Source organism: Hipposideros armiger, unplaced genomic scaffold (genome assembly GCF_001890085.2).
Source record: "Hipposideros armiger isolate ML-2016 unplaced genomic scaffold, ASM189008v1 scaffold_7, whole genome shotgun sequence".
NCBI lineage: Eukaryota > Metazoa > Chordata > Mammalia > Chiroptera > Hipposideridae > Hipposideros > Hipposideros armiger.
The window spans coordinates 8,611,954-8,639,722 of record NW_017731357.1 but is presented as its reverse complement, the minus strand read 5'-3'; the positions used below and the strand labels follow the sequence as shown (position 1 = coordinate 8,639,722).

At 38.9% G+C, this 27,769-nt stretch overlaps 1 protein-coding gene across 1 annotated transcript in view; it reads left to right on the top strand.

The window, feature by feature from the left end:
- Positions 1-27,769, top strand: part of SYTL5 (synaptotagmin like 5) — a 208,180-nt gene that overhangs the window by 92,645 nt on the left and 87,766 nt on the right. The window contains exon 2 of the mRNA XM_019649041.1: positions 6,203-6,686. Coding sequence (XP_019504586.1) covers positions 6,568-6,686 — 119 coding nt within the window. The 5' untranslated portion in view covers positions 6,203-6,567. The remainder of the gene's footprint in view (positions 1-6,202; positions 6,687-27,769) is intronic.

Below are 27,769 nucleotides of genomic sequence, written 5' to 3'. Positions count from 1 at the left end.
TGGCTCTGAAGTAAAATTGAAAATGAAAATAAAACTATCATAGTTTCATTTATAAAATTTTTAAAGGATATTATTCACATAATGGTGATTATGTATAAATATATTTATGGCTCCCAAATAATTTTTAAATTATTGTGAGGGACAGGATTGGCTCTTCCGGGGGTCAGCAAACTTTTGAGACAGAACGTACCCAAAGAGCCAGCTGCATGTGGCTTGCGAGCCACAGTTTGCTGACCCCTGCTCCGAGGGATTAGACAGCTGCGATGTAAAAATTCTGACTACCCTGAGACCACCATGAAGGACAAGCTACGTATATGTGTTGTGGAGCACCAGCTGTGCTCCCAGCCAATAGCTGACATGAACTGCCAGATATGTGACTGCATCATCCTTAACATCCCACCTAGATGAGCCTTCAGGTGACTTTAGCTCCAACTGTCATCTGACTGCAGCCTCATAAGAGGCCCACTTCCCCAACTTTTGCTGCCAGTGTCACCTGTACTATTCCAAGATCAAATTCTTTATCTTATTTTTGGTTTCTCTCTCTCCTTTGCCTCTAACTCCAGTCAGTCACCATACCTTATTGCTTCTTGAAATTTTCAAAAGACATAAATAATGTATGATTATATGACATGTCTAAAATAATGAATAGTATGGGAATAAGACCTTTTTTAGTATGTATCATTGTGTGTCTTTTTCTATGCATTTACTTACATATACATATAATAAACACATATCAATTGCTTTGCATTGGCTGCATATGCGTTTAAAAGCATAGAAGTCTTCCTATTTTCAACTAACAATGTAGCTTAGATATTTCCATGTTGATACATATTTTTAAATATCTCACTTTAATATGGCACCATGGTATTGCTGTAACTTCAGGCTATTTCAAAATTTTCACCCTTGATAATTATGCTGAAATAAATATCTATACGTTACCCTCACGCTTACACACAGGTATTAATTTTTCTGTAAGATTCTTACAAGTGGTCAAAACATGCATATCTTAATTTTAAAAACTTAATTGAGTTAAGGATTGTCATACAAAAAGCTGTGCATATTTAACATATACAACTTAATGAGTTTGGAGGTGAGTATACACCCATCACCTCAATACCGTGCACACCTATCACCTCCAAAAGCTTCCTCCTGCCTTATTTATTTACTTATAAGAACACTTTGCAAAATTTTAAGTGTTATTGTTCAGAGACTCAATACCATGGTGAAATTATTTTTTAAAAATTCAACTACTGCACTCCCGTGGCATGTGCCACACAGAGTTGCCCATGTGAGAAGAAACTGCTTTATTGAGAAGCAGTGCCTGCAGTTCCGTAGTGTCTGCCCTTGAGTCTTTCAGCTTGGGGTTTAGAGTGCAAGAACTATTTATTTCTCTTCCCTACAGCATCTTTACCTCTCTGATAGTTCTCACCTTTTGGCGGTCCTGTGGATTCTTGCCTGTTTATCTATTTGAAAGGCACTCCCAAGAGAATTTTGCATATGCTGTTTAGCTTGTACTCTAAGCATCCTAAGCATCCCTCTAAGTGTACTGAAAACCTCCCTTACTGTTGTGTTGTCACACAGTAACAGGCAAAGAGGAAATTAATTTTATTTTTACTAATTTCATCCTAAGAACGTTTCGAGAAATGTTCCGTTTTTAAATAAAAGCTGCATTTCAAGTACCCCTTAATGAGATATATTTAGATATACCCTTTCCTTTGATTAAAATATCAACCCCTATTAATTTTAAATGTCTATTATTCAAAATAGATGCTTTTTAAAAATCTTGTGTCTCTGTTGATGCTATGAAAATTTTTGATTATAGTATCTTTTGTGATGCTCAGCAGAGTTAGTGACCTGTCCAAAGCTGAACAGCTACACAATGACATACAAACCATCTTGTCATCTTTTTAAATAATTTAGCACAGTTCACCAAGGCTACTGGCCAAAGAGGGAAAAATCCACATCTACAGTGTTTGAGGAGAAATATCTGTTTAAGTGAAGGTATTAAAAAGTAAAGGAAAAATTGATTTTTTCTAATCTTCCTAGTGATTTTACAGGGCACATTTAACTCAAAGAATGAGAATTGAGTCTAGATAAAATGTACTTATTAATGTTACTCATTTTTTTTCACTTGATTAAAGTGTGTAGTGGGTAAGGGATTCTTTAGGAGGTTCCTATGAACTAGTTGAAAAGAGGCATCAAAAAATGGTACGTAAGTAGGTGAATTCATCACAACCTAGATGCTGGTCCTCCAAAGACTCAGAAGTTTGATTTGGTCAGCATACAGAGAACAGATAAGACACAGGTTCAAACTACACCAAATATAAGGAGTTCCACTGGCAGGACCTAGACATCCACTGCCTGAAGGGAGAGCTTTATGGGAAACCAACTTACAATCAGAAGTATCCAGGAGGAAGTGAAATTAAAGCAAGAGGAAATAATTGTATGATTTGAGTTATTAGTGTCATGAAAAAGTTGCCAGACTGAGGCCTCATCACCGAAGTGGAAGATGTGCTACTAGGAATAAACAGGTTATTTTCACTTTGAGGCCTCAGTGCTTCTCCTTTGGTTAGAGTCTGGGTGGGGACCGTTGGCATCTAGCCCCTTAGATTTCCTTTATCTGAAAATTAAGTTTGCAAACGTGTTGCATCAATGATGCTAACCTTTTTTGATATAAGAGGGATTACTCATCATGAGTGTGTACCAACTGGACAAACAGTTAACCAAGTTTACTGGACAAACAGTTAACCAAGTTTACTATTTGGAAGTGCTGAAAAGGCTGCGTGAAAAAGTTAGACGACCTGAACTTATCGCCAACAATTCATGGCTCTTGCATCACAACAATGCACCAGCTCACACAGCACTGTCTGTGAGGTAGTTTTTAGCCAGTAAACAAATAACTGTATTGGACCACCCTCCCACTCACCTGATCTGGCCCCCAATGACTCCTTTCTTTACCTGAAGATAAAGGAAATGTTGAAAGGAAGACATTTTGATGACATTCAGGACATCGAGGGTAATACGACAACAGCTCTGATGGCCATTCCCGAAAAAGTTACAAGGTTGCTTTGAAGGGTGGACTAGGCACTGACATCAGTGTATAGCTTCCCAAGGGGAGTGATTTGAAGGTGACTGTGGTGATATTCAGCAATCAGGTATGGAGCACTTTTTCTAGGGTGAGTTCGCGAACTTAAATGTCAGACCTTGTATTCCCAGGCTCACTATCTCGTCTTCACCCTGTGTTTCTCCAGGAGGACTGTATTGTCATCAATTCAAGTCCATCTTACAAAATTATAATCACAGTCCAGTCCTGCCTCCTGGAGGAAACATCCTGATTTTCTTGATAAATTTTTGGCTACTTCTAATCTCCTTGGCTACTCACAAGTCAGGTCTATCAGTCCTGGTACAGAAGGAGCAAAAATCCATTTAGGGCTAATTTTGTTAATTAAACTCCCACAGGGTAATTTTACTTCTATCCTTGCTTGATTTCCCATTTCCCTGTCACCTTCATTTGCTATGCCCATGGTGTTACTACCCTCCCTTTATTATCCTTACAGGGCACACCCTTGTATTTTTAGAGGGCAGATTTGCATTTACAGCTGAAGGCAAGGATGACCATAAGCTTCAGGTCAAGCATTTTTGTAGGTCCCAACCTCTTGAATAATTTCTAAATACAGTTCTATAGAATAGGACACTCTAAATCTGACATTTCAAATATAAAATATGTCTTAAGTGTACCTGGCTGTAATGATAACATCCTCATTTACTGAGTTACCAAGTGGTTTTCCCATTTCAGCATGCAACCAGGTGAGACACACAGGGGTGTTCTTTGTCTGAGGAGACCACAGTTGACAGTGATGCAAAAAACCAAACCCTTAACCTTTCTGAAGAGCCCCTTTTGTTCTTCACCTTGTTGCTTCCTGTTCATGTCAATCTCAGGGCTCTCCATCCTTGCTGCTTTTAGGACTTTGGAGATGGAGAAAAGGCCTGGAGTCAATCTAGAAAGTCTGGACTGACGAGGGCAGTTTTCTCAGAGGAGGCTGGCTCTTGATCTGTAGGAAACAGTTCAGTTCTGAGTCGTTTAAGCCCAGTTCTGGTTTGGTGTATAATGTATAAAAAAAAACATGGGGGATTTGGAAAGTTAGAGGGGCTCTGGAGGGCCGGCTGAGTGGCTCAGTTGGTTAGAGCACGAGCTCTGAGCAACAGGGTTGCCGGCTTGATTCCCACATGGGCCAGTGAGCTGCGCCCGAACTGAGCGGCCGCTGAGCTGCCAAGAGGCAGCCAAATGGCTCAGTGGTTAGAGTGTGCACTCTTAGCAACAAGGTTTCCAGTTTGACTCCTGCATGGGATGGTGGGCTATGCCCACCCGCAACTAAGATTGAACACAGCACCTTGAGCTGACCGCCCGTGAGCTGCCATCGGGTGGCCAGATGGCAACTGGACTTGGAGCTGAGCTGGCTGTGCCCTCCACAACTAAGATTGAAGGAGAGTAACATGGCTGTTCTCTTTCCCCACTTCCCCAATTCCCCAATTCAAAAATAAAAATAAAAACCTCTGCACAAGATCTTATCCTTTCAGATCTCCTGAGATTTTCAGGTCAGCCTAACCTTATGGTTACTGGGAGGCCCCAAAGCATCCTTTGAGTAAGTATGTAGTTATACTTGGAACCAAGCAAACCAAGTGTAACTTGCATATAGATTGTAGTTCATACAGCTAGGAGGAAGATAAGGGGCAATGTTATGGATGATGCCAAATCACAAAACCTGCTAGATCACTGTAAGAGTCATTGTTCTTAAGGGGATGTACAGAGAGAAGTCAGGTACCCAGCCAATGAAAGCATGTGCTCAAGAGTTAGGATGAGGGATGGAGCCTGGCGAGCTTCTGATGTTGACAAGGGGGTAGTTTTAGAGCACCTGTTTTGCCATATGTACTACCTTCCTAGAATAATTCACACCCCCATACACCATGAGATATAAACACCCATCTTGAGAATAAAATATTACCCAATACAGTTGAAGTTACTGTGTTCTCCTCTCTGATTGCATCGCTCTGAATTTCCCTGTATTTATATCACAAATGTATGTGTTCCTAATTTAGATATAATGTTTCAACTTATTCCCTTCGTATATATGCTATCATTCTGCATGGATTTTTCTGTAATTTGAGTTTTTCATTCAACATGATATTTCTGAGATATACGATGGTCAGACAGGTTTGTGAGCTCATTTTAGAAAAGGTGCTACATACCTCATTGCTGAATATCACTACCGTCACCATCAAAGTACGTCCCTTGGGAAGCTATGCACTGACGCCAACACCTACTTTACCCTTCAAAGCAATTTTGGAACTCTCTTTCTGGAATGACCATCAGAGCTGTCCTTGTATTACCCTTGATGTCCTGAATGTCATCAAAATATCTTCCTTTCAATATTTTCTTTAACTTCAGGTAAAGAAAGAAGTCACTGGGGGCCAGATCAGGTGAGTAGGGAGGGTGTTCCAATACAGTGATTTGTTTCCTGGCTAAAAACTCCCTCACAGACAGTGCTCTGTGAGCTGGTGCATTGTCATGATGCAAGAGCCATGAATTGTTAGCAAAAAGTTCAAGTTGTCTGACGTTCATGCAGCCTTTTTAGCACTTCCAAATAGTAAACTTGGTTAGCTGTTTGTCCATTTGGTACAAATTCATAATGAATAATCCCTGTGATATCAAAAAAGCTTAGCAACGTCATGACTACAAGTTCCCGAACCTAATTGTCAGGCCTCATATTCAGATTGATACACATAGCACTGGTTCATATTTGTTTTGCTAGCAGTGCTTTTTATGGAATGGTCTTAGTTGTGGAAGGAGGAGGGAGCCACTTAAGGGACCTGTCCTGTTATGGACAGTTCAGACTATGCACTTAGTGTCCCGAAGTGGTGAGCCAATTCACCCATGGGTCAGCTGCAAGTATGGTAATGGGAAGAGAAAGCCAATTATAATGAAAGAAACTGAATTTTCATAGAGAACCTGGAATCAACTAAATGTAAATAATAGTTTATGGTAATAAACACACAATATAGAAGTAATAAATGCATGTATACTGATTCAAGTTTGTTTTTTAGATTAAGTATATGACTTTCAAAAATTAGATGCTCTTCCAAGTGTTATGGGGGAAAATGGCCTAATGAATTTTTCTCTCCTTTGTTTTCTCCACCTTCTCAGTGGTTTCTGCGTTCTGCTCCAGTGGATCTGATTCCTACTCTGTAGCTTTCTGAAGGATTAACGCTGAGCATCATTAGTGAAACTCAGCTGCTACCTCTGTACACCACAGCAAAGGCTTTGGAGAGCTTTTTCAGTTAAAACAATAATGACTTTCTTGGACTGTAATCCCAGTGGTGCCTGTTTTCTGTGGAGCCTGGAAGAATACCTAACTACCATTGGCAGTTAGTTCTTCAGAGACCTTATAAAAACCACTCTGCGTCAAACAACTGAGTGACTCAAGCTTGCTCACAGGGACCTTAAGAGTTGGGGATATCTATTCACTGGAAAATTCAACCACTGATACTCAGAGCTGCTGCTGAAATACCATGTCTAAGAACTCGGAGTTCATCAATTTGTCATTTTTATTAGATCATGAGAAGGAAATGATCCTGGGAGTCTTGAAGAGAGATGAATATTTGAAAAAAGTGGAGGACAAGAGAATAAGGTAATATTCATTTATATTTTCTGCCCTGCTTAACCGCTTTCTGTTTGTTTGAAGCAGTTTAGATCAGAAATGGGGCAAATGCAATCACGTTGGAGACAAATATTGGTCAGTGACTTCATGGGTTCCCAGCAGTAGCTCACATATTAGAAAACATCTTTGATACTTTATTATTTAGCTTGATGAAAGGATGGAATTGAGCTAATAATATAGTGTTGATGAGAACTCCCATTTGGTAATAATGTCATACCTAGTAGCTAAGTGGAAGCGCTGCCAGGTTTTAGTGTTAGCTCTGGGATGTATTAATTGCTTGACCTTGAGTAAGTTACTTAACTTCTCTATGCCTTTGTTTCCTCATCAATAGAACATGGATAATAATTGTAGCCACCTCATAGGGTTGTTGTAAGGATTAAGGAAGATAATACACATGCAGTGCCTGGTCCCTAACTGCACAATAATTGTTACCTATTATTTATTTATGCCTTTCTCAGGTCAGTCTTACTGGGAATTTGCCTCCGTCATAGCTGGGAGAATAAGGGGACCTGGAGAGTGAAAAGTATGCCACTGTACCCCAGAAACCACCTGAATTTCTTAAAATAAGTTTCTGTGTGAGGAAAGTTGAGTAATATGGGCACAATTGAGTTTCACATCAATTGTAGATAGGGTTGATATTTATTTAGCTGGATCCCCAGGTATGACCTCACCTATATTTCAGCCAGCATTCATTCTGATCAGTTGCAACATCTATTCTGAATGATCATAGCATCATTCTGATTGGTTGCTGTATCCATTGTGATTGGGTGCTGCCTGTAGTGTCCTGCTTGTTAAATATATTTGGTTATATTTGGTCATTACATCTCACCCCTGAATAGAGGAGCAGAAATAACTGGAGTTGCCTCCTCAGCCACTGCCTACTGTGCAACATGTAGCGTTTGTGTCTTCTAAGTTTCCCAAAACTGTAGTCAGGGGCTTATGTTTATTTTTCTTGAGGAGGAAACTTGTCATAAGATTGCCTTCACATGTTACAAAAATATTTAATGTGCCTACAGGAACTAGAGTCCTTAGAATTAGAAATACATTGAAATATTCTTGATTGATGCTTATTTCTTAGTTCAGAGCCCAGAATTTTCATTTCCATCATTCTAAAATATTCAACCAGTCTTAAAGAAACAAAGGCTTTAGTTAACATTATTGTATTTTTTGTATGCTAGAGTTCAGATGGCAACAAAATGCAGTTAATGATTTTAAAGAAATAAATGATATTTTTGGCATTCAGAAAAAGTGACTAAATTTTCTAATGTGCTGCAAAAAGTTATATTGTTTATGGGGAATGAGGTACTAACCAGTTGTCGATGACATTCTCAAAAGAATTGAAACTCACTCTCTTTAGGGAAAAACAACTTAATAACCAGATCCCAAGTACAGTGAATATGCTTTTGTTCAGGATATTTGTTTCTGTCATTCTCAATAACTTTTAATAGTAATCTATTATACCCTCTCTTCCTTTTTCTCTATTTTTCTTCCCTTGTCGTCTTATACTCTATAAAGAAATTTAGCCAAATAGTATAATATACAAAAGAGGTGTCAAGGATAAAGTTGTTAATTTTCTGGCTGTTTAAACTTTTTTGAGGATTTGCATGTTTTTTCTGCACTAACTGTTAGATGTTTTGTCTCATTTTGTTCTGAGTGACCAAGATATGTGCCCAGGCAGGATGACTCAGGCTCTGCCACTCTTAACAGCTTTGTGTACTGAGAAGCCACGCCAAAGCCAGTGGCATGGTGTATACAGTGCATGGTATTGAATTAGAACACTTGTTGACTAAAATCTTAGTTGCACCATGGAATCTTTGTGTCACCTTAGACAAGTTACTTAGATAAATCTAGTTTTCTCATTTGACAAAACAGAAATAATATCATTAGCTACCTCAGATGGTTATGGTAAGGATTAAAGAAGCTAATGTTATTAAGAGCTTAGAGCAATGCTCACATACAGTAAGCACTCACTAATTCCTGGCTATAATCAATAGCCTTATTGTTGGTGTGTATGGCTCTTGATTTATGAATTGTAGTAACCACTATCGGTGCTCCATTCAGATCCTCTGTGGTCCCTTGTTGGATCTGTGCTCTCTCATCTCCCAGCTTCCACATGCTTTACTTCTAAGGGCTGGCACCTGATAACTTCTTCAGAGGACTACCTCTGGGTGGCTGGAGTTCCCCATAGGATTAGAGAGCCACAAGCACCCGGTAAACTTGAGTTTATGTCCCTACTGGGCAGCCACAAGCCAATGGCTGACAGGTACAGAAATCCTTTGCCTCAAGGCAAGACGACTCTGCAATGCAACTTCTGTTTCAGAGCTCCCCATGGGATCATGCTGAGGCTGAACTTCACACTTGCTTAGCCCCTCTCCCCTTCCCTCTTCTGTCTCACCTACTGCCTTACTGGTTCCTCCTGAGACCACTTCCTTAAATCACTTGCATACACATCTATTGGGTCGTCGGGAAAGTCATGATGCATTTTTGCATTGAAAAACATAGAAAAATACATCATGACTTTCCCAGTGACCGAATACATCTCAGAGTTAGCTTCTGGAAAACCCACCCAGAAGATTTGCCAGACCAAACAGAGAACTTAGTCCTTTTTCCCTGATATCCCCCTAAATCATCAACACAAGGAATTTATGGTATAGTGGATTTTATTGCACCGCTAAATTTTTTTTTAAACAATATTTTTATAAATTGGGGAACAGTGTGTTTTTCCAGGACCCATCAGCTCCAAGTCAAGTAGTTGTTTCAATCTAGTTGTGGAGGGTGCAGCTCAGTGGCCCATGTGAGACTCGAACCAGCAACCTTGGTGTTATGAGCACTGTGCTCTAACCAACTGAGCTAACCAGCCATTCCTGCACCACTAAATTTTTGTGCTACCTATTATAATAATTGTTTTCACCATGCTACAGAGGTGTAGGTTGATATTTTGCAGGAGACTAGAGGAAGACATAATTATGAATAAGATGTAAGACAGAAATGGAAGGAATCATTTCACAGAAGAGGTAACAGTTGAGCTTAGTCTTGAAATGTGAAAAAGATTTTGATACTGGCAAATATATGTCAACTGTGTTTCAGCTGTTTACCATGAACCACAAAATTGCCTTCAGATTCTCCTAATAGGTTTCAGAAGGAAATGGAAACCAAAGAAATTCTTTTTTGTGTCTAATGATGAGTACAAAGAAGAAACTAATCTAGAAAGTTAGTAAACTGGAGTTCAGGAAGCAGTGGGTTTATTGTTTGTGTATTTATTTATTTATTTTTAGCTGAGCCATCCTGCCACCTGTTGGCAGCTCAGCTCAGGCCGGGCATCGAACCAGTGACCCTGTTGCTCAGATCTCACACTCTTGAGCGAGCTCTTAACCAACTGAGCTACTCGGCCGGCCCTTGTTTGTGTATGTATTTATTTGAGTAGGTTGTTCTTAGAAATAAAGAAAATAGAACAAGTGAAGAGTGTAAAAGTTGTAATGAATCAACATTTTAGAGGCCTGTCACCCAACTGTGCTCCACAGTGCACAAAGCCACTGAAGTCTGGCATTAATTAAGGTAGGACAGGTGCCCCTAAAGGTGCTCTGCTCTCAAAGGCAGATGAGAAGCCTGCTAATTACATCCAGGCATGAACTGTAGGCTGGGAGAGGCATCTACCTATTGTCAGAGCATTCTAGGTTCATCCAAGAGGCTCAAATATATTTTTCTCCTTCAGTCCAAGTAGGAAGGAGTGGTAGGAGATATCTGACACAGGCTTTGACTATTAGAGAGTAAGTATTTTAAATGTTCTCTGTGAATAACGGATAGCTTATATTTATTGATGGCTTTAATGCAATGAACAAAGAGGGAAGAACTGATGCAAAAATTGAGCTATCAACAGTGATTGCAAACGGAAAAAAATACCAACCATTTGGAAGCACAAAATAAACGTGTTTGTTGGTCTTAACTTTTTTCTAACTTTGGAAGAACTCAGCCTAACACAGAGAAACACAGACTCATAGTATCTGCTCCCCCCAAAATCTCATGAACAAGACCCTTACTCGATCTTCTGCACCTAAATACAAAAACTGCTAAATGTCTACTTTGTGGTATTGACCTATATAAGGAATCTTCAACTTATAAATGACTGTTCATTTCAGCAATTCATTTGTGAGCTTTATTTTCACCAAGAGGATGTCATTTCTATTTGACTACAATGCCCGAGAACACACCTGGTCTTAATGTTCTCTTTATCACCTATTCTTGGACATGTCTCAATGGTAAACTGTGTTGATTGCCTTACAGCATTCATTTTTCTCTTCTTCCTCCCTATCTAAAGCTGAGTTTTGCTCAGCTCCAGCAGTAGATGCTTTTTTTTTCATTAAAATGTATTGGGGTGACAATGGTTATTAAAATTACATAGGTTTCAAGTGTACAATTCTGTAATACATCATCTATATATCACATTGTGTTGTTCACCACCCAGAGTCAGTGCTCCTTCTATCACCATATATTTGATCCCCTTTACCCTCATCTACCACCCCTTCCCCACTTACCCTCTGGTAACCACTGAACTATTGTCTGTGTTTATGAGTTTTTGTTTCTTTATTTGTTTGTCTTGTTCCTTTGCTGCTTTCTGTTTTATACCCCACATATGAGTGAAGTTATATGGTTCTTGACTTTTTCTGCCTGATATATTTTGCTTAGCATAATAATCTCAAGATCCATCCATGTTGTTGCAAATGGCACTGTTTCATCTTTTCTTATGGCTGAATAGTATTCCATTGTATATATAGACCACATCTTCTTTAGCCAATCATCTATCAAAGGATACTATAAGACATTTGAAAACTGAAAACAGCAGTGGATTTTTAAAAAAAAATAGTCATCCCTTGACTGGGATATCTCTGGCAACCATTATTGTTCTGGAGGTGGATATGAGACCAAAGATGACCCATTCAGGCATACAGCCTAAATTTATAGAAGGTTCTCTTTCCCAGTAGGCATGTTCAGTAAAATATGTTATCCTGGCTACTATTGAATTTGAAAGCCAGCACAACAATGACGCTGAGCCAAAAGAATGGCAGAGAATTGTTGTCAGCATCCTGATATAGCAGATCTAGCCACTTCTGGACATCTTCTTAAAGCAATATAATATATTTCTGTGTTATAGCAGTTTGAATCAGGTTTTTCTGATACATGCAGCCAAGAGCATCTCACAGTCCCCAAGAGTCAGAATCAATCAACATTTGTTGAGCACCTTCCATGTATGTATTGTAGAATAGGAGAGGTTTGCAGAGACACGATCTAATGCTTGTTCGGTCTAGAAACATAAAGACGTTTGCAATCATGGATCAAGCTTTATCCATGTTGTAGATCAGGGGTCAGCATACTTTTTTAGTAAAGGGCCAGATACTAAATAGTTTAGGCTCTACATGGTATATATTCTCTCTTATGATTATTTCACTCTGCCATTGTAGTATGAAAGCAGAAATAGATAATATGTAGACAAATGGTGATGCCTCATGTTCCAGTAAAACTTCATTTACAGAAATGGGCAGTGGGCTGGATTTGGGGTTGTAGATTGTTGATCTTTGGTGTTGAAAACAACCCCTTGGTAGTTTCTAGCCTTGGGAATAGCTGCGTACACTTGAAAGCTTGATAAGCCATCTCAGGGAGAAGAAGGACATTTATATTCCAAGAGATAAGGTAGAGTTGGACTAGAAACCATTAGCTATCAGAGATAGAGTGGAGGCTTCTGTCTGGGGGGTAAGATGATTCCCCAGGGTCCTACCATGTCCAGATCTTTATGCCTCACTCAATCTGTAGTGGCTCACATGTTGGAACAGCTTAAATGTGTTTCATTGCCTCTATAGAGGAACAGCAAAATTCATTTGGAGGAATAGAAAATACCAAGAAATAGCAGAAGGTTCTACAAAATTACAAGGAGCAGATTACAAATTTAGTTTCCCAATGAAGTAAGAACTATTAATAGCCCCCTTTATAGATGGGGAAACTGAGGTGCACAGTTAAACAACTTGTCCAAGGTTGCACAGCTAGTGAATAGCAGAACTTCAATTTGTATCCCCACAGTCTGGCTCCAGGCCTCATACTCCACTCTTAGGCCACTTTTAACTTCTGAGTGACATATCTGACCTTTGGAGGAATGGGGAGGCAGAAAAAAACAGATGGGAAACTATCCAATGCCTTCCTCAAACCGGAAAATGTATTACTCGATGCACAAATGTATCTTCATTATTCTCAGGTCATCCCTGAGGTATGTGCTATTAAAATGTGCTATAGCTGTGGCAACTGAAGCTTGGATTAAATCATTTACTCTGCTGGTAAACATCAGAGCTGAGGTTATTCTCATTCCATATTGCTCCCCTTTCCTCTCTGCTGTGATGCTCATACAATAAGTGTACTTATTCACATCCAGCCGAAAGCCCACCCACAGCCTTACTAATAGCTGTCAGAGAAATGGAACCAAACAGGGAACATTTTTTTAAAAGATTTTATTGGGGAAGCGGGGAAGGGGAACAGACAAGTTGCTGTCCTTTTGTTCTTCAGTCTAGTTGTGGAGGACATGGCTTCACTGGCCCATGTTGGTATTATCATTGCGCTCTTCCCGGGTGAGACAGTAGCTCGATGGACACTGGATGGCTGCTCGTGGCAGCCCACTGCAGCAGGGGCTGCAGCCTACACCGTTGCCAGCGACTCACTGCAGCCCAGCTCCAGGTCGAGCTGTTGTTCACCGTCTTAGCTGTAGAGGGTGCAGCGTCACTGGCCCTCATGTGGGATCCAAACCGGGGCCCTGCTGCTCAGAGCTGATGTCCCAAGCCAACTCATAACCCACACACCACTTGGCCGGCCCAGGAAACATTTCTTTAGCTTGATATTTACTGACAGTTCTGACCTATAAGCTGCATAACATTATCCAAAGTTACAATGACTTTTAGTGAAGCATTGCTCATGCCCAGTAAAAACTGACAAGAGTTCCTTATGCCGGGCTGCTCTTCATGCTGAAAACCAACGTGCAAGTGTGTTCTATTTTGTTCCACACAGTGGGCTCAGCTGACATGGGCCACTAAGCAAACCCAGAGAGTCATGTCAAGAGACCACAGATCCAGTCTGGAAAATGCCATTAACCTTGTGGCTTTGTTTTTATGTGGTTGATTCCATCATTTTAGAGCAGGGTGAGGGACGAAAGAAGAGGGAGAAACAAAAGGGGAAAGTATATTCAAATTGGCTATTTGGAATCCTGCAGAGAAGCTAAATATTTGGTTCAAATGGATTTGAAGTAATTTCAAGAATTATTCAGCCTGGAAGTTAGGAAGACCAGTAAGTGCCAGGCAGTATTACCCTCTTAGTACTTTACAAATGTTTGATCTGTAGGGCTGTTTGTTTTTCCAAATCTTATCACTACCACTAAAAACAAAATTAGCTTGACCTTCTCAAAAGCTTAAAGAAACTGTCCCCACGAAACACCAGGAGAACTATTGGAGTGGGCTTCTGGTTTGGTAAACATTTTGTTTTAATTCTTATAAAATTGCCACAAAGCTTCTTAATGGATTAATACAGACTCCCAGCATGAACACAGTGGCTCCCTAATAGAACCCAAATTCTTAACGAGTCACAGAGAAATGGAAAAAAAACCAACATCCGGCTCTGCCTTAAACGAATTTAAAACCTTCGGGGTTTTCTCACCACGGACTTCACTGATTTCAATACATATACACATATTGGGAAACTAATTTAAATTGTGATTCTACAGCATTTACCTCCAACTAATTCTTGTGGGGCTCACCATAGGCACAGGGCCACAAATACCTGATAGTTGGGGACATTTCAAACATTGGATTCTCCAAGTAAATATACTTGACAGACTATTTTCTTCATTTGAAATGTGGTCACCATAGTCATAAGTCAAGTTGTTACCTATGGGTGGGAGTTGTGGAGGGGGAGGGGAGGAGAATGAATCGATCTCCATCTTTTTGATTCGTCCCTGAATTCTCCCTTTAGTATCCTTTCCCTTCCTTGTATACTGTTTCTAACCAGAATTGTGTCGAGGCCATGCCCCCAGGTAGTAGGGATTCATTTCATTCATGCCCAGGATATTACCATTCCCTTTTATTGTAAATTGAGGAGATGCAGAACTATAAACCCCACATAATTCACAACATGGTTGAATGATTATAAGGTAGGATGTTGGAGCTGGGAGGGTGAGTGAGGAGGACTCGCCCGCTCCCCCCTCAAGGTAGGCCAGTTCAGAAGAAAAGATTTAATTAAGCAAATACCAACTATATACTTGGGGAAATAGGCATTTTATTTCTAGGGCAATATAAGGGAAAACTTCATTAACAAAACTGACTTCTCTAGCATTTTAGACGTCAGGCATATGGCCATTTTATATCAACAATTTACATGACTGTTCCTATATTAATAGGAGCTAAGGTTTAATTGATTTAAATCTGTAATAAGAGGAGGCTGACGTGCAATTAATAATTTTTATAATAATTATTTCATTGCAGAATAATTAAGCATAACTGCTATGCATTTTATGCAAATGTCTAAAATTAAAACTTACACAGCAGAGGATTTTTAAAAAGTTTATAAGATAATTAATGCAGTAGGCTCTATAAAGGGCATCAATGTGTACAATATTTCATATCATAAATCCTTAATCCAATTAAATATTTAATATATTTTGATATATTTTCATTATGGAAGTAATGTGCATATTATAGAATATTAGAAAATACATATAGTATGAACATTAAAAACTCAATATCCCTTTTCCCGGAGATAGTTGCCATTTTTGTTGAATTTCCTTCCTAATATTTTTGTGTGTATACATATATAATTTTCACATAATTGGAACCATATTATTTATGTAATTTTATATCCTCTTATTTTCTCTTAACCTTATTTAATGAATGTTTTTGATGTCATTAAAAATTCTTTGGAAGCATCATTTTTATTGGCTAGATAAGATTTCATAACATGGATGTGCAATATTTTGTTTAATTATTTGTCCTAATTACCATGAACATCCTTATCCTTTAATCTTCTGTCTTAATTTTTTGTTATATTGTGATTCATATTTTTATTTATATTTCCTTTAAATTGAAAAATTGTTTCCAGAAATGTTATGTCAATTTCCTCTTCACGAAACCATTATATTATACCACTGCTGACATCAAAATTATTGTTCTAAATCATTGCCAATTTGATAAAGTAATGCCCTATGTTAATTTGCACTTCTGTGGTTATTAGTGTTTGTACATGATTGCTAGCCATTTATATTTCCTCTTTGAATTCTTTATTCACGTCATTTGTCCATTTACTACTATTGGGTGTTAGTGTTGTTTCAATATTGATTTGTATGAATTCTTTTTGTCATATATTTGGGAAATACATTTCCAAGATTCAGCAAAAATTCATTGAATACTTATTATATGCAAGGCATAGGAGATGGAGATGGATTACTTTCCGATTTAACAGAAGCAAAATTGTATTTTATTAGATTGTGCAAAGTCTCCACTTTCACATTGACTCAAATCAAATTGATACATTCTCTTTGTAAAATATAAATAATTTATATCTTTGACGGGATCTATACATGATTAGTATTTTATATACAGGATTTGTATTCTTCTCTACTTCTGTAATAGTAGCCTTACCATTTATAAGTGTAGAAATTAGGATAAGTTCAGCTCTGGGTATCAGAGAATCAAAACAGTAGTACCTTAAGTAAGAGAGAAGTTTCTTTTTTTACCTAGATGAAATCATGTGGAAAGCAACCCAGGGCTGGTAATGGTGGCTCCATGCTCATCAGAGGCCCTTGGTCCTTCCAAGTGGTTGCTCTGCCATCTTCAACATGGACTAATACCTGTTAAAATAAAAACAAGATTGTTCTGACACTTATTAAAATGGTAAAGAAAACTTTATTCAGGATGATTGCAATAGATTTCAAGATGATCACAAAAGAATTTAAACCAAAAAAAAAGACTGTGACAATAGGGGAGAGAGATCAGGCTCAAGTCCAACTATAGCAAAGGCAAATGAGGATTTGTAATCAGCGAGTACAGTGAGGGGATCAATAAATTGAAAATTACTAAGAGGAGACATTGATGGTAGGGGGATTCTTACTAAATTGACTTAACAGAATTCTTACTGACGGCAGGCCAGGTTGATATGAGATATCAAGGGTAGGGGATTCTTGTTAAACTGATTTAGCAAGATTCTTACTGAATCTGGGCTATGCAAGTTGAAAACAGGGTCCAAGGGCAAGATCTAATTGAAAGGGACCTCAGAGGAGCCTATCCAAACTTTGGTCAAGGAGAGAGTCTTAGTCACACTTTATGGTCCAAGGTGGTTGCTCCAACTCTAGTCCTAGTGTCCTCATTTCAGTCGGTTGGGGAGACATGCAAATGGCAAAAAAGAGAGAGAGAGACAGGTTTCCTTCCCTTAAGGACATTTTTGAGAAGTTTTACACATGACCATGCTTACAGCGCATTGGCTATAATGGCCATACTTAGCTGCAAGGGAGCTTGCATATTTAACTGGGAAATGTAGTCATTATTCTGGGTGGCCTTATTATGTCCAATTCATATTTAGAGGTTTAATAGTGTTTTTTTGTTTGTTTGTTTATTGGGTAGCAGTGTGTTTTTCCAGGACCCGTCAACTCCAAGTCAAGTAGTTGTTTTCAATCTAGTTGTGAGGGGTGCAGCTCAGTGGCCCATGCGGGGATCGAACCGGCAACCCTTAGGTATTGTGAGCACTGCGCTCTAACCAACTGAGCTAACCAGCTGCCCCACATTTAGGTGTTCATTGGTATAAAAGAGTAGAAGGAATATTGGGAGACAATCAGCAACTGAGTAAATGGGTGTAATTAAGATCACACATTTTTTTCAATTACATTTGACATTCAATATTATTTTATTTATATTAGTTTCAGGTATACAGCATAGTGATTAGACATTTATGTAATTTATGAAGTGATTCCTAATTAGTCTAGTACCCACCTGGCACTATACATAGTTATTACCATATTATTGACTATATTCCCTGTGTTGTACTTTACATCCCTGTGGCTATTTTGTAACTACCAATTTATACTTCTTATCCCTTCTGCCTTTTTCACCCAGCCCCCCAACCCCGTCCCATCTGGCAACCATCTGTTTGTTTTCTGTATCTGTGAGTTTGTTTCTGTTTTGTTGTTCATTTATTTTGTCCTTTAGATTTCACATATAAGTGAGATCATATGGTATTTCTGACTTATTTTACTTAGCAGAATGCCCTTTAGGTCCATCCATGGCATTAATAGTGAAAGAGTAATATAAGAGCAAAGAAAGGAGTCGCTACATGCATATATAGGCTGAGCAGAAAGGAGATGAATGAAGGTTACTGATAGGCAAGGTGTGAGGGATTTTAAACTGTTATCCACATCCTTAGAGCTCAGCTTATAGAATCATTTATAATCAGCAGGTCAGTTAACTTAACTTTAAGAATGGGTGGGTCATTTGCTCATGATTTGAATAAGCATCTACGTTTTGAAAACCATAGCTCTCCAACATTGATAAATGCAAAGATAAGTAAGAATTGTATGTGCTTGTTAAATAAAATTAAGTAAACATAATAAATGAATCAGTACGAAAAAAAGATCATGCATCGCTTATGGATCAGATTTATTTATGGCTCAGCACAAACCTAATCTTTTTATAGAATCTGAAAGCAATTAATTGTCAGTGATAATTTTCAGTGAAGGATATAAGGGGAAAAAACAGCACATAAAGAAAACATTTATATTCATCCTTGATGAATTTCAAAGAAATTGTGACTTGACATTTCTTGTACCATATGCTGATACTGAATACTAGGAAAACTGCTACAAGTGTGTTTTGTAATAACCTTTATGAAATATGAGTCCCCATAAACATCACCTAAAGAGGTGAAATTAAGTACTGATAACTGTCTTTGATGAGCACATAACTCCTTTCTTGCTGCATTTAAAATAATTTAGTTGACACAAATTCAATTTAGAGACATTTTAGAAATAAAATTCATATATTTATAAAAATTAAAGTTAGTATGTACCTGTATTCAGCAGCAGAAATAGTTTTAAAGAATTTCTCAAGAGCAGCATGTTCTGTTTAAATTACCCTTTTTTATGTACAAATGCCCAATTTCTTCCCATCAAGTCACTTTTATCCTTGCATTGTCATGGCAATAATCTTTAAAAGCTCACTATTGAAATGCAGCTTCCCTACTTCTTGCTTTGCTGATTCTGTCTCCACCCCTTCTTTGGTTTTTTTTTTTTGTAAGCTCTTGAGTTTATTCTTCTAAATCTTTTTTTCTCTTTTAATTTTTTGTGCTTTATGTTTTTTTCCCCCAGGGGATCACTTTGTAAGTTATATAAATGTCTGTCTATTCCCTCTTTTTCTAACTAATTTACCATATTGATAACAGTACTTTTCTGCTGTTTTTTTATACTCAAGAAAGCTATCCTTTGAGTTTCAGATTAGTAAAAACACATCATTGTCCTTTGTCGGGTCAGGAAATTGAGATGATAGTTATTTCAAGGTATTTCCAGGTGAAAGACTTAGTTTGCTAATTACATATGAGATCAATCTCTGCTATGATTTTGAGACTACAGGCATACCTTTGCGATATTGTGGGTTCAGTTCTAGACCACCGCATTAAAGCAAGTCACAATTTTTTTGCTGGTGGAATGTCTTGCCTTCAACTTGTAAACAAATGCCAAAATTTGTGAAGCACAATAAAGTGAAATGTAATAAAACGAGGTGTGCCTGTATAGTTAATAAACAATTGCCTGTCTGTTCACATGGCTTTGTGGGAGGATCTAGTATATTCCTAGGAGCCAAGTGTTTCACTGCCAGGGAGTGCTGGGTGTCATCTGCAGACATGAAGATTTCACAACGCCCTCTTTCCCTGAGACAATTTTTAAACACATGAAATTGGCACAGTTCACAGGATTTTTTTAAAATCTGGAGTGCTCTTTCAATCCTGTTTCTTATTACTTACTCTGAAGTAGCTTTGTATCTAGGCAAAACTTTCCCCCAAATCTCAAATGGTCTTGATGCTTTTTTTTTTATTTTTTTATTGGGCAATTGGGGAATGGGAACTGCGCTGGCGAATTGGGGGAAGGGGAACAGACAAGTTGTTGTCCTTTTGTTCTTCAATCTAGTTGTGGAGGACATCGCTTCACTGGCCCAAGTTGGCACCATCATTGCGCTCTTCTCGGGCGAGGCAGATCAGTTGCCGGCTTCTTGGATGGCCGCTCACGCTGGCTGCTGGCTACACACGGTAGCCCATGGCAACCCACTGCCACAGGGGCTGCAGCCTATGCAGTCGCCCACGACTCACGGCAGCCCAGCTCCAGGTTGAGCTGTTGTTCAGCATCTTAGCTGTAGAGGGCAGTGTCACTGGCCCTCATATGTGGGATCCGAACCGGGGCCCTCTGGCATCCCAAGCCAGTTCTTAACCATCGCGCCACTCGGCCGGCCCCGGTCTTGATTCTTTTTAATAGCTTTAGATTCGGAAACTAATCAAAAGCTTTATAAAGTGTACTAGGACCAGAATGGTGTGTTTGTTGAAGAAAGATCCATTGGGGAATGTTTGCCATGAGAGACTGTGATAAGAGGCCACTTGGGCCGGCGCCATTTTGTGGGAGCAGCAGGACAGGCAGAAGAAACCCTTTGTGTTTACTGAGGCATAACTTGGAGTGCGCTCAGTATGGCTTTGTACAACTAGGAAAGAAATAGCCATTAATAATACTGTGTTCTTTCTGAGCAAAAAATATTTTAATAGCTTGAGAGCCAACAAGAGAAGCCTGACGTTGAAGAAGAGTGCAGGTTTTGGAATATAAAATTCTGGATCTGATTCCTAACTGCACCACTTCATAACCCCGTGAACCATAGCAGGTTTCCTTTCTGAGATTCCACCTTTTTATCTATAAAATGGGAAGCATAATGTTTTTCTCATGGATTACTGTCAAATGGCATGACATGTAAAACAAGAGTGCCTGTCATTATTTTGGCTAAGTGTTGTGATGGTTAGGTCTCAATAATAGGTTTTGCATACAGAAGCTACAATCAAAATGAAAAAGTAATATTTTTATATTCAGAGTACAGAAAGGAAGTCTTTTGACCCCTGGATTTTCCTTAGGCAAATACGAAATTGTCCCGTGTTGATGGCATTGCCTCTGGATGTCAAAAAGGTCAGGAGTGCTAAGAGGTATGCAGCCATTGACATCAAGCTGTTGTGACATTATTCTGCCTGAATATATTACTTCAAGTGGTTTTTGTCTCATTGTTTCTAGTTTGACAGTTTTTTCCTTGTCAGCCCCTGTGATTTTGCTCTCTTAAAGGAATATGAAACTCGCTCTAGACAAGGAGTTAGCTTGTAGGCATTGTCACAGAGGATGAAGCAGAATCTGATAACATCTCTGCAAGTGGACAACAATAAAGAGAGCTGCTATTTAGCGAGTTCTTATTGTATTCATTGGGAAACAGGCTTGACTTTGGGTGATAGAGACACATTATAATAATGGTTTCAACAAGATGAAAATACATTGTCCTCAAATGGAAAAGTCTCAGTTGGCAGCTCCGTGATATTGTTGTGGTGGCTCCATGACAGCGTGGGTCTGGGCACCTTTTATTTTGTTGCTCCATCTGGAGAGTTTAGCACTTGATCCAAGGTGATTCACCCGTCTTTTCCATCCCAGCCCCTGGAAAGGAAGAAGGATTCAAGGGAAAGGGAGCACTTTCCCATCAGGGCATGACCTAGAGGTTGTCTATATCATTTCTTTCTTTTTTTTAAGATTTTATTGGGGAATTGGGGGAGGGGTACAGTGTTGGGGAATCAGGGAAGGGGAACAGACAAGTTGCTGTCCTTTGGTTCTTCAGTCTAGTTGTGGAGGACGTCGCTTCACTGGCCCATGTTGGTATTATCATTGCGCTCTTCCCGGGTGAGGCAGTTGCTCGCCGGCCATTGCATGGCGGCTCACGGCAGCTCGAAGCAGTAGGGGTTGCAGCCTACGCCGTCGCCGGTGACTCACAGCATCCCAGCTCCAGGTCGAGCTGTTCACCATCTTAGCTGTAGAGAGGCAGCATCACTGGCCCATGTGGGAACCTAACCAGTGGCCCTGCTGCTCAGAGCTCGGGCTCCCAAGGCAACTCTTAACCAACGAGCCACTCGGCCAGCCCTCTATATTGTTTCTGATCATATCACATTGTCCAACATTTAGTCTCATGACAAAATTTAAATACAAGGGACACTGGGAAACACAGGCTTTATTCTGAGTGGTCGTGAGTGTAGCTAGGCATTCCACTAATAGAGAAGGGGAGAACAGCTATTGGGAGACATATACCAGACTGTCTATAACACAATTACTATGTGTCAAGCTGTGCTTCACACGTAATGCTCACAATAACATTATCTTACTTAACACTCACAACAACCCTATAAGGTTGTAACTCTTATGAAATTTTTTTTTACAGAGGGAGTATTTTGAGACACAGAAATGTTAGGTCTCCTTAAGTCTTAAGACACAGAGAGATTAAGTAATTTTCTTAAAGTCTCAAAGGAAATAAGCGGTAAGGCGAGGGAGGATTTGAACCCAAGCTGTCTGACGTTAGAGCCCTATGCTCTGGGCCACTAGTATATAGTATAGTCCTTGCTTGCTCATTCTCTCTCTTCAGCCCTGATGTGCTCATCTAGATGAGATTGGAGATTGTTTAAAGGCATCAAGTAATCAAAGATGTTTTTTGAATTGTTATCTATGGCTTCCTCTTCTAGGCACCTTATTGCTTCTATTCTAAAATCCTTATCTTATTTGGTGCAAAATAATGTTCAGTACAATTGGGACTAGGCTGGGTAACAAAAGAAAAATGCCACACAAATGTGACAGGAATTTTAATGAAAGCAAAACCTGATTTGAAAGGAATGTGTCTATGCAAAGATAAAGCAAGCAGTCTTTGTAATGTATTGAACATTTTTGATGATAGAATAGAAAAAATGAATTCAATGTATCACCAGAATTAGAAATGAAAAGATTTTGTCATTTAACTACAGTTAACATAGTTCATCTTTTCAATATTTAAGATTTCAATTACATATAGGTCATCAATTCACATGCTACTATGAATATATCTGTGTAGCAGCAAGGAAACATAAAAAATAAACTGATATTTTAAAATGCTAGAGCATCCTAACCTTATATCAAAAGAAGAATTGGTGTTAGCTGGAATTAAATGTCTTCTATAGCTTTTTTTCTTTTTCTTTGTATTATTCATCAGTTTTTAACCATTGATTTGGGGCCATATTTATCTCTACTACAATTTTTCACCCATTTCCTATACTCTTTGCTTCTCTTCAGACAAGAAAAAATAGGAGAAATGGTTAGATTTTTAATATTTTCAGGAATCAAAATAGATTTGCTTGCCAAAAGGTCCAAGATGGCAGATTAGGTAAATGCTATGCCTGCTGCCTCCCAGGATCACATCAAAATTACAACTAAATCATAGAACAATCAACCTCAAGAATCAGCTGAAGACTAGCTGAGCAGAACCCCTATAACTAAGGATATAAAGAAGAGGCCACATCGAGACTGAAAAGTTTTTTAAAAAAGAGTTAAAAAATTGTTTTGCTTACTGAACAAAATTACAGGAATTAGGTTAAGGAAGATGAAATAAGGTCTGGAAATTCTTACCAAGTAATTGAGGACTTTTTGTAGTTTTCTCAGGCTTGCATTACTTTTTCAAAGTGTATTTGATCTCAATTTAAGCCAATTTTAATTTGACTTTATTCCTAGTGGATCCAACAGTGTACATTTTTTTAAATCTTCTCATTCTCTTTTTAATAATGCTTGCTCCGTATTATAAAAGCTTCTATAATTCACAAAGCACACTACCATACTTGATTGCCTCTGGCCTTCACAACCACCCTTGGAGGAAGATAGAAAAGGAATTATTATCTTCATTTTGAAGTTGAAGTAGCTGAGACCCAGTAGAGGTTAAGTGGAATGCCCAGTGATACCCAGGAAGTAGCATGGTTGAGTTTTTCTCCCTCCCTCCCTCCCTCCCTCTCTCCCTCTCACCTCTGTCACTTGCTAGTTTTTACGTATGATTTTTTATTCATTCAATTAAATGCTATCTATTGTTCCAGCCATTGCTTATGTGCTTAAAAATGCACATAGCTGAACAAAACAGATAAGAGTTTTGCCCTCATGGATATTACAGAGGAGTTGGCAAGACAAACATTAAACCAGTTAAAAACAGCCAAATCAAGGTACAATGAAAAATTATGGTATGTGTTGTGAAGAAAAAGAACACATGAATGAGAATAAGAGGTGAATCTGCTATAGATTTGGTGGTCAGAGAAAGTCCCTCTGGGGGAGCAGAAATAAAGCTGGAGTAAAAAGGGTATGGAGGCGCCAGCCAGAGGAAGCACTAGACTGTATGTTTATCAGCCCGGATAGGTTAAGAGATGCTGCAGTAAGAGCCTCGAATTCTTAGTGGCTTAAAACAGTGAAGGTTTATTTATCTCTCATGCTGCGTATCCATAAGAGGGTGGCTGGAGACTGTACTTCATGGCATCCTCAGACCAGGACCCAGACTTACAGAGCAGACACTATTTGGGACATTGCCATTCTGTATCCAAAGAAGAGGGTATGTGGCAAAGCAAACACTCTTACAGCTTTTACCTGGCATTATATACCACATTTCCTGGACCAATGCCAGTCACATGACCACATCTAATGTCAAGAGGGCAGGGATGTGCAGTCCCAACTTGTTCCACTTTTCCAGCCTCCTTTGCAGCTAGCTGGTGGTGGTGATGTGACACTGTCTGGTCAAGGAAACCTAAGGAGAAGTCTGATGGGATGACTTCCAAGTCAATTTTTGCTTTTCTGTTAAGAAAAAGGTGCAACTGATACCTCTTCCCCCTACTTTCCCCCTTAAATGGGGGTGCTGTGCTCTAGCTGCCTGGCCATTTTGTATAAGCATGATAAGCCACACACCTTGAAGATAAGGGACCATCAGGATGAAAGGAATCCTTAATTATCTGATTTTGTAGCTGAACTAATGCAAGCAATTACCTCATTCTGGATTTCTTGTTATGTGGGGGGGAAATGAGATTAATATTTTAAGCCTGCTACTTTTAAACTGGAAGCATTTCTAGCTTATGTGGATGAGAGAAATGAACAGATCCTGTTCTTTTCAGCCCAGAAACTCACCTTCCTCAGGTAATGTCTGAGACTGGGCCACCCATGCAAGAACCAAAGGAGGTCCACACTGCTTTATAAGTGCTGGCGAGTTAAGTGGGGGGAAGAGACATCCCCCATCCTACTCCACTCTTCTAGCTCACTATACTTCCCTTTTTCCTTGGCACTTACTCTCCAATTGCACACTTTCTTTTCCTAGTTGCAATTACCCTCTTTTCTCCTCTTCTTGAGTGTCTGAAAAATGGCTGTGTCCACTTAATGTGAACTATCCTAGATATGATTGAATTAGGTCAGTTTTTTAAGAGGGATTTGAAAAACCAGTAAGCTGCTAGTAGTTTGTGCCAGCCTATGGAATTCTTCCCAGCTTATCCCATGTCTCAGATATAGCTTCCAGAATATGTGGGACAGTTAGCACCAATTGCCTTAGGAATTCCCCAACTAGTGTGTTTGCAACTTTAAATTCTTTTCTTAAGCATAATCGTTTTTTTTAAGGGAGGGCACAGCTCACAGTGGCCCATGGGGGGATCGAACTGGCAACCTTGGTGTTATCAGCACCATGCTGTAACCAACTGAGCTAACTGGCCACCCCCCGCCCCCACTGCCACTGGAACTTTAAATTCTTGCCTCCCAGTGGCCTGGTTTATACAGAACTCCAGTTCTTTTCAGACTCTAGATCTGTGAACTAGGTGAAACCTGGTTGCTAAATTAAGCCCTGTCAGTAGAGCACAAAGAAAGATCCAGTGGAAATGTTTGATTTTATGGCCATAATTTCTCCAAGTGTTCTCATGCACCCTAGTTTAAGTGGTTAAACTTCAGGCACCTAATCATAGAATTTTTTCCAGAAGAGAATTTGCCTCTGGAATATCCTGGAACACCTCATTTTCTCAGTTTATTATTCTTTGACCCCCCAACTTACTCCAATAGGACTGCGGTTTAGGATTGCTATCTTTGTTCTACTCATTTTGATCACTTTGTTTCTTTATCATTGTTGCATGAGTTGTTATAGATTTTGAATAGGCAGTGGTTTATTTTTCTTGTGCCCTGAGGTGTTCAAATATCTGTTGTGTTTCTCCAAATAATACAGTTGTGGTCTTCAAATAAGAACTTATCCTGTTATTTTAAAGCTTGTAGCTTTTACAAGTTTTCAAAAGTAAATCCTGTGGAGCTTTTCTTACACTCAATTTCATGAACCATTTATCATGGAAAAAAGGAACATGAGGGTACTTTGTAAGCTCTAAATCAGGGATTAGGAAAGCATTTGATGTGGGTTGCTGTCATTTGTTTTTAAATAAACAAGAGAGTAAGGACTTCAGGGTGCTCTGTATGGCTGCCTGTTGCAACACATGAATCATCTTGCATAATTCGTCCTCTTCTCAACTAAGATCAAGGATAATGGAAATCCTTAGTAGATGTCCTGTTTTGACTAATTTTTGTCTCTGAATATCAGAATGCCTAGCACACAGTAGGCACTCAGTAAATACTCATTGGATGAATGAATGAGACAATGAATTAAAGGTTTTGGAAATCTCATTTTTTAAAATTTCACATTTATGAACTGTCATTAAGCAAGGAATTAAAAGATCTGGTTTCTGCTTTTATCTATACTGTGTACTGTTTTTGACATGAGACACATAATAATACCTCACAAGTGAGTTTGAAGGCCCCAAAGAGATAATGAATAGTTTTAAACATTCAAATACTTTTTAACCTAGCACGAAATTGGGTCCTGAACAGTATATATAAGAAACTAAAGTTATTGTTACTACCTTTGGGGGGATGTTAGTCCAGTTGGGTATAACAAAGCACAGTACCACAAATGTAAAAGGAGATGGTATGAGATGCGTGGGATGATTCTGGGATGTTGTTTTTCTGTAACATAGAAATGTGTTGAAGAAGGGATTGGAGATAGATAGCATAAAGAAATGGCATGTCTGTGAAGCATTTAAGTGGGGAGGAGCCTAACTTCTAGAATAGTGTTTTCCAGATTTGGAAGTATATTAGAATAAATAGGGAAGCTTTTAAAAATGTCATTGTGTAGGCCACATCCCACAGCAATTACATCAGATTCTGTGGGGGTGAGACTCGGGAATCAGTGTTTTTAAAAATATTCCAGTGTATAGTCAAATTTGAAAACAAATATCCCAAAGCTGTGCTTCTCAAACTCCAATCACCTAGAGATTTTGTGAAAATCCAGAATCTGATCCAGTGGGTCTGAGGTGGAGCCTGAGTTTCTGTATTCCTAACAAGCTCCCAGATGATGGCGACGCTTCTAGAACAAGGACAACACTTTGAATAGCTATTTTCTAAAGTGTATATAAATGGATTACATGTCAGATAGTAAAAGAAGGGACATGAAAACAGCATTTATTTAGTGCCAGGAATCGTGTTGATAACTTTATATTATCTCATTGAATCTTAAAAACAGTCATGTAAGAATATTATTACCCCCATTTTAGAAATGAAGAGACTGAAGTTGAGTAGGTAAATCATTGCTTAAGGTTGTACTGCTAATTCATGATCGAACCTGGATTCAAAAACATAGGCATGTCTGACAACAAAGCCCGTAGGTCACTGGAAATTGTTGGAAACACTCAAAGGCTAAGCAAAAGTGTTTCGATCTGAAAAGGTGGGCAATGTTTTTGTAGCAGACTCTTCATTGGATGACTTAAGGCAGAGGTTGGCAAACTGTGGCTCACGAGCCACATGTGGCTCTTTGGGTACATTCTGTCTCAAAAGTTTGCTGACCCCTGGAAGAGCCAATCCTGTCCCTCACAGCAATTTAAAAATTATTTGAGAGCCATAAATATATTTTTACATAGTCACCATTATG